This window comes from Microtus ochrogaster, unplaced genomic scaffold (assembly GCF_000317375.1).
Source record: "Microtus ochrogaster isolate Prairie Vole_2 unplaced genomic scaffold, MicOch1.0 UNK78, whole genome shotgun sequence".
Taxonomy (NCBI): Eukaryota; Metazoa; Chordata; class Mammalia; order Rodentia; family Cricetidae; genus Microtus; species Microtus ochrogaster.
Genome location: NW_004949176.1, coordinates 1,232,805 through 1,241,307, shown reverse-complemented (window position 1 = coordinate 1,241,307; position 8,503 = coordinate 1,232,805). Strand labels below are relative to the sequence as shown.

At 34.6% G+C, this 8,503-nt stretch overlaps 1 protein-coding gene across 1 annotated transcript in view; it reads left to right on the top strand.

Moving 5' to 3' along the window:
* Kiaa1109 (KIAA1109 ortholog) overlaps window positions 1–8,503 on the top strand; it is a 207,895-nt gene that overhangs the window by 151,360 nt on the left and 48,032 nt on the right. Inside the window, exons 56-59 of the mRNA XM_005370400.3 lie at window positions 826–1,011; window positions 1,939–2,107; window positions 4,273–4,484; window positions 5,658–5,856. Coding sequence (XP_005370457.1) covers window positions 826–1,011; window positions 1,939–2,107; window positions 4,273–4,484; window positions 5,658–5,856 — 766 coding nt within the window. The remainder of the gene's footprint in view (window positions 1–825; window positions 1,012–1,938; window positions 2,108–4,272; window positions 4,485–5,657; window positions 5,857–8,503) is intronic.

Below are 8,503 nucleotides of genomic sequence, written 5' to 3'. Positions count from 1 at the left end.
CCTTCCTTCCTTCCTTCCTTCCTTCCTTCCTTCCTTTTTTCAGAGTCTCAATTAAGCAGCCCTGACTAGCCTGCTGGAACTCACTATATAGACTAGACTAGCCTTCTCAGAGAGCCACCTCTGCCTTCCCAGTACTGAGATTAAAGGTGTGTGCTATCATGCCTGGACCTTCTATTATTATGTGTACATGTTTTTTATGGATTTTTAAAAAACTTTTAAATCTTTCTACATCAGATTTTTGAGATCAACTTTATCTTCTTGAAAGCTGTATTATATAGTTGAGACAGTTTAGTTTGCTACATTCCAGTGAACATTTGATATTTCTTAATTACTTTTTTTATAATTTACTTTGCAAGGATATATTAGATATTTGTTTCATTAATAATAATATTTTAGGGACTGTGATAGAATAGTTACATATATGTGCAATTATCTGAATGAAATAAGGCTCTGGGTTCTATTCTCAGCACCAAATTGGAAGAACAGGGCATGACTAAAAAGAAAACAGAAAACTACAATACTACTGTAAACCTTCATTTTCTCCTATAAAAATATTATTTTTTAAAGAGTAAATGTTTACTTAATGACTTTTTAATTATAATTAATATACTTAATCCCAAAACACTTTGAATTTTAAGTAAAAATATTAAAACGAAATTTATTAACTATAAAGTCCTAGAAATCTAGCTGAATTAAAGACTATTTTCCTTATGTATAACCTATACATTTTAAACATGACTTTTTGCCATATTTCAAAAGATTGCATTGGAATAGGTCTGTAATTGGTTTATTTTCTTATTTTCCTTGTAACATGTAACCTGCTAGGGTATTCAGGTAACAGCCACCACTCCTTCAATGAGAGCTGTGAGATTTGAAACTGGACTGATTGAACTGGAACTTTCAAACCGACTTCAAACCAAAGCTTCACCAGGAAGTAGCAGCTATCTGAAACTCTTTGGTAAATGCCAAGTAGACTTAAATCTGGCATTAGGGCAAATTGTCAAACATCAGGTTTGTACAGACTATATTGTTATTTTCACTTGTCTTTAAATTAATTTATGTGTTTCAATTTTAGAACTAAGTTCTTAAAATTTGTATTTTAAATTCTGTTGAAAACTTAGACTTCTACAATTTTAATTTGCCATTTCATTACAGTTTTTTTATTGTATTCTACCTATTTACAGGTTAGTACAATGGCAATCTCATGAGACTTTATCCAGAACCTGCATAAACATTTTCTTATAATTTTTCAGTTTGTTAAACATTATTTTTATTTCACTGTCTCGTGGTTTCATTAGTTAATATCTAAAGTGTTAAGTTTACCCCTTCCCTATAGAACATTTGAAAATTTAACATATAATGAATGTTAAGTATTTAATGTTTTAAGAAAAAGACAATAGTAGCTAGTATAGTTCCCCAATACACAAAAGTTTTACTGTTTATCAGAGTTATTTTCTGTTTCAATTTGACTAAATATGTATTTTAATGCCCCACCTAATTTTCACCCAAAGTCATTTTTTAAATGCAGTTACAGTTTAAAAATTGATGGCTATATTAACTATGTTAAATTAACTATATTAACTGTGGAAAAGCTAACTTTTTCAAATAGATACATATTTTGAGAGAAAAATAAATCTTACTTATTTTGATATATTTAATACATCACTATGTTTACTTCTGTCTTGGGTTAACTCGGCTTGCTAGCTCTCTACCACAGAGTCACAGCCCAGCTCCACGTTTGCCTTTTATATAGTTCTTAATATTTTATCTTAATTTTAAGCATTTGTGGTACAGAATATGAGGTATGTACCATTTAATGGTTGAATTAGAGCAGTATACTGTAGGTCTTTTGTAGAACAATGCTATTAATAATGTTTGAATTGTTTTGGTAAAATTTTTTCATTATTTGATTTTGTTAAGCTTTGAATTTCATTTTAGGTTTATGAGGAAGCTGGTTCTGATTTTCATCAAGTTGCCTATTTTAAAACTAGAATTGGATTAAGGAATGCCCTTCGAGAAGAAATCAGTGGTTCTTCAGATAGGGAAGCTGTGCTTATTACTTTGAATAGACCAATAGTTTATGCACAACCTGTGGCCTTTGATAGAGGTAAGATTATGTCCACCATTATTGACTGCTGGGTGGGCATGCTCTGGGTACATCGACTGTAGCGTTCCAGTACAGAGACTTGACAGCTAAATACCTCCTGAGTGTGAAATGTGAGCACTTAAAACAAGTCTTGCAAACCCTAGTTTTTAAAAAAAATTTCATATTTTACATTTATTTTGCTTTTGACATAACTATAATTATTTTATTACAAGTTTCAATCTTAAATGCTAAATTTTTTGTTTGGATTATCTACTCATTTCTGTTTTTGCCATGGGGTTGATTCATTCATTTTGAAAATGTTTGCTGTGTGATGGCTAAATGTGGGATACAAAAATGGATAACAGAATCAGGATCCCTGCCCTCAAAGAATGTAGTCTGCCGAAAAAGAGTTCACGTAAACTTCTAAATGGAGTCAGAAATATTTGTTTTAGATCTGAAAGAGTCTGTAACTTCCTATGCTTTTTAGAAGAGAATCAAATTCTTCAGTTTCAACTTTGAATGTAAAGTTCAACAAAGTGATAAGCACATGAAATCTGTGTTATTTACTTTCTTATCCTAGGTTCTAGAACATTACTACATACACTAACTAAATGTTTGTCAAGTGAGAGAAGCAAGTGAGTGTTCATAAGCACAGTGGTCTAAGAGAAGATAGCAGCTTTCAGGAAAGAAAAGAGTGGGAAAGAAGACTGACTAGATGGACAAACTAATGTTTAAATTGTTTTTCAGAGTCAGTGAGGAGATAATTCTGAATCCCTGTAAAATTTCCGTTCGCAGTGGTCTTAGATCTGCCATTAAAAACCTTTCCTCCTGACAGTGCTGCCATAGCATTTTGTTTGCTGAGCGTTCTGCTCCTGCTATGCATCTTTCATCTCACTAACCTTCCTTTGTCCTTCACCAAGTCCTTAAAACACTCCCCAACTGCTGAGTGACACATCTTGGTTTTCTTCTTCTGTTGTCTCTCCATTTTTATCTTCTTAAACTTCCATAGTCTGTTGTGAGATGAAGATTTTCCTTAGAGTGGGGATTACTGGTACTAACAAACTCAAAATCATATCCTTCTAAAATATATGCCTACCTTGTGTCTGTATCCTTAGAAATGTTTGAAAGAAGTAAGGGTGTATTAGTTGACTTTCTGCTGGTATGATAAAATACTGTGAACAAAGGCAACTTATAGATGAAGAATGTATTTGGGCTTAGGGTTCCGGAGGGATAGTCCATAATGGCTGCAGAGGCATGACAGCAAATAGCCAAACACGAAGTTAAGAAATCATATCTCAGCTACACAAGGAAGTCCATAGTGAACTATAATGGGACAGTGCTATAAACTTTCATCCACCTCCACTGCCTATTTCCTCCAGTAAAGTTCTAATCCTAAAATTCCCATAGCCTCTCAAATAGCGCTATCAACTGGGAACCAAGTATTAAAGTACATGGGCATATGGGAGACATTTCTTAGTCAAACCAACACAAAAGGTAAACCGTATAGTTAAAGTCAAGGACCATGTTTGTTGGCATTTATTATTCCACCCAAATGTAGCATGAATAATAAAAACCCAGAGACAGATATTGAGGTTCAACCGGAAAAATCAGAAAAGCAAAGCAGTCAAGCCACTAGAGAGCTCTTACCTCTTCGGAATCTTAGGACTGAAAGAGAGCGAGTTCCTGTTTCATCCTGCCTTCTAGTCCTCTCTAGTGCTGGCATTAAAGGTGTATACCACCACCGCCCAGCCTCTATGGCTAAGTATGACTGCTGGGATTAAAGGTGTGTGCCACCACTGCCTGGCCTATATGGCTAACTAGTGTAGCTGTTTTGTATTCTGGTGTTCAGGCAACCTTTATTTATTAAAATGCAAATGAAATATCACTATACCCAGGACTAAATGTGTAATAGGCATTCTACAGTATTGAATGGCTAAATGGATCTGTGTTTTCTTTCTGTTGCCATTAGGCAGTTGCTTACTTTCTGCATCATTTTTTATTTGTCTGTGAAAAGTATTTTAGTTTCATTACAATCCTAGTTCTATAATTTTCTGGAGTAAGTTAATAAAACTTACTAAAGTATTATTAATCATCAGTTTTTGTAGTAGTTGAAATTTACTAACTGTAATAAACCACTTGCATTATTGACTTTAATTTTCTTTCTGCCTGTTCTTTATTTGCAAAAGCTGTGCTGTTTTGGTTGAATTATAAGGCTGCCTATGACAACTGGAATGAACAACGAATGGCTTTACATAAGGATATTCATATGGCGACAAAGGAAGTGGTAGACATGCTCCCTGGTATCCAGCAAACATCAGCCCAGGCCTTTGGGACTCTCTTCCTCCAGCTGACTGTGAATGATCTAGGAATTTGCCTCCCTATAACAAATACTGCACAGGTACAGAAAAATCAAGACATAGGAGGCTTTATTCCAGGATTGACAGCCAGATAGATAATTCTACTCACCTTTTCTGTGAGTTTAGCATATAAAAAAAATTAAGTAGAACACTTTATAACTTGAACAAAACTCTTATTTCTTGCTTTTGCAAATAAGCTTCAGAATCTTCTTAATTAGTTTTTTAAGCAAGGAAATCTTTTATTAATCTGTATAAAGTGGAAACAAAAGGATATTTGAGAATGCATTTTAATACTGTCATCTGTAATATGGCAGGGAATTTCAATTTGCTTACAAACCTTATGTATTAAGTATGAATGTTAAATGATGATAAAGTAACTTGAAAGTTATATATGTAATTGGATAGGCAAGGATACTGTCTTCATAGTTTAGGGCCAGTTTTCAGGAAGGTATATGTACTTGAACATGTGCTTAAGCAAGAAAATGCTGTGGGCACCTGTCACACCCAGAAGAAATAGCCCTAAGAATCACATGCAGAGATCTGTCTTATTCTTACAGTTTTCCTTAAATACCATGGCAGAGATAAGCCTGTGAGTGGAATAAATTTATATTTAAGGTTCTGTTTGGCAGAACAATGCTAAGAGAAACTTGGAGTTCAAGATGGGCGGTGTTTTGTATCTAAAGAGTTGAAGCATGGCAGCTTTTTGATGACATGAGAGCGTTCAGGAAAGCTGCACACACAAGAACTGGTTGTCTAGTGAGAATGTTCCCCATTATTTAAACAGAAAAACACAGGTAGTTAGCCCTTGGTATATTAAAAAGGGAAAGGCACAAGGAAAATACATTTTGTTTGAATAATGTTTAAAATTTATTTTTTTCTAAGTTGCTTTATATTGAGGATTTCTAGACTTGACTCTTTCTAAATTTTTAGTCTTATGAAATGTGAAGATTTCTGAATTTTAAGTCATCTGGTCTAAAGAAATTGCTCTTGTTGCTCTTGCAGAGAACCTGGTTTTAATTCTCAGCACCCATATGATGGCTCACAATCATTTGTAAATCTAGTTCAGTGGATCTAAAGCCCTCTTCTGACTTCTGTGGGCACCACACACTCATGCACATAATCAATGGGCAGGCAAAATATTCATACACATAAAATGCATTTTTACAAGAAATTAATTCCTCTTTTGCCTCATTTTTCCTGTGGTATTTCTGTAGTCTAATCACACTGGGGACCTTGACACCGGCTCTGCTCTAGTGCTAACCATTGAAAGTACCCTCATCACTGCATGTTCCTCAGAGTCTCTGGTTAGCAAAGGCCATTTCAAGAACTTCTGTATCCGTTTTGCTGATGGCTTTGAGACATCGTGGGATGACTGGAAACCAGAGATCCGTGGAGATCTAGTCATGAATGCTTGTGAGTCTGGTTTGTTTTCTGCATGAGGCTGATAATTGTAAAGAATTAAAATGTCTCTGTGTTGGTAACTAAAGAATGTTCAGATATAGGAATGCTTTTAGAAATGAAATAGAATTTTAGGCCTTATTATTAAAGGTAGCAAAATATATCTACAAAAACTTGTAACTTCAATCTTCTAGTAACGCAGAGACTTCTATACATTTGAGGCTTTGATTTCTTCCTGTTTTTTCCTATAATAGAACCATGAATAACTGGATAAAACCTTATTCCATAGATCCTGAAAGTGATAACTACAAGACCCAACTCACTAAACATAGAGTAGCGTATATCCCCTGAACTAGAATTTCAGCTTTAATTATTGCTGACACAAGAAATAACCCAATAACAGTATTAACAGTACACGACAGAGAGTATTGTGAATTCTACTTCCACTATTTGTGCACATGCTAATCTGAAAGTAGAAAGGTTTGTTTGTCTCACTTTTAATATCTTTAAGTATTACAGCAGAGATAGGACACTATCACCATTCTTAATCATGAAGAAGTCCACATAAAGAAGCTGAAAGATGCTGAAACTGAAATCTTCAGCCAATCCTAGGATCCAGATACATTGTAGAAGGTGGTTTGACATCATTTACGCAGCTTCTCCATTCTAAAAAGTCACGATAACTTAGTATTTTCCCTAAGTAAAGACAAAAACTAATTTAAACCTGATTTGTGTTGAATTAAAATAAATACACAATGGATGGAAAGGAAATAAACCATTTTCCTAATAATTAAGAAAATTTATCTCATAGAGATTATAAAAAACAGGCCTTGGGCTCAGAATTAAAAGCATATTATTAAAATGAATAATTATTTAGTACCTCAGTATTTATTGTTTTGGCAATAAAGAACTTTGCCATTCTGATCTCTGTGATATTCAGTTAACTGGATTTATACTTTGAAGAGCATTACTTTTGTAGCTCAGTTGTTTGGGGGGAAGAAAATTGGAGAGACAGTGAATAGAGCGATTGTTTTATTGATATTTGAATTCAAAATGCTAAAATGAACAAATTGATTTAATAGTTTGTAGTTTCTAGTGGGAAGAATACTGTTATATAATTTTCATATTTGGTAGAGAAAAGAGATGATGTTCAAGTTTTGAAGTTTTTATTATGTAGTCTTCTTGAATTTGAAAGGCCAGTAATTTAGGCTTTGTTCTGACTTGTGACAATGACTGAAGTGCATATCTTCTTTACCTGAAGCCGTATCTTGCCTTGTTTGTTGTAATTCAGAATTGACAAGGTAGGCATCCATTCTTTATGGTTGAAAAGTATAATTTTTTAACATTTTTTCTTTTTTATTGATATTTATTGAGTTCTACATTTTTTCTGCTCCCCTACCTGCCTCTCACCTCCCCCCTTCAGTCCTCCCCCAAGGTCTCCATGCTCCCAGTTTACTCAGGAGATCTTGTCTTTTTCTACTATTTTCTACTTCCCATGTAGATTACATCTATGTGACCTCTTAGTGTCCTCATTGTTGTCTAAGTTCTGTGGGATTGTGGTTTGTAGGCTGATTTTCTTTGCTTTATGTATAAAAACCATCTATGAGTGAGTAATGTGATAATTGTCTTTCTGGGTCTGGGTTACCTCACTCAAAATGATGTTTTCTAGCTCCATCCATTTTCCTGCAATATTCAAGCTGTCATTTTTTTCTGCTGTGTAGTACTCCATTGTGTAAATGTACCACATTTTCCTTATCCATTCTTTGGTCAAGGGGCATTTAAGTTGTTTTTAGGTTCTGGCTATGACAAAGATGCTATGAACATAGTTGAGCACATGTCCTTCTGGCACGATTGAGCATCCTTTGGCTATATACCCAAAAGTGGTATTACTGGGTCTTCAGGAAGGTTGTTTCGTAATTTTCTGAGAAATTGTCACACTGACATCCAAAGGAGTTGTACCAGCTTGCATTCTCACCAGCAATGCAGAAGTGTTCCCTTTACCCCACAACTGCTGGATTATATTTAGGAAGTGGTTCCCTATGCCAGTGTGTTCAAGTGTACTTCCCACTTTCTCTTCTATGAGGTTCAGTGTGGCTGGCTTTATGTTGAGGTCTTTGATCCATTTGAACTTGAGTTTTGTGCATGGTGATAGATATGGGTATATTTTCATTCTTCTACATGTTGATATCCAGTTATGCCAGCACCACTTCTTAAATATGCTTTCTTTTTTCCATTTGATATTTTTTGCTTCTTTCTAAAGTCAGTTCGAAGATGTGTGGATTGATATCCGGGTCTTCTATTAGGTTCCATTGGTCTTCCTGTCTGTTCTTATGCCAATACCAGGCTGTTTTCAGTACTGTAGCTTTGTATTAGAGTTTGAAATCAGGGATTGTGATGCCCCTAGAAGTTCTTTTATTTTTCAGGATTTTTTTTTGGCTATCCTGGTTTTTTGCTTTTCCATATGAAGTTAAGTACCATTCTTTCAAGGTTTTTGACTTTACTGGGATTTTGATGGACATTGTGTTGAATCTGTGAAAAGTATAATTTTTTTAAGTTACTGCAATATCTTTTTATTTTTTATTGAAAAAAAATTTCCACCTCCTTCCAGCCTCCCATTTCCCTCCCCCTCCTCCCACTCCTCTCCCCCTCCTCCTACTCCTCT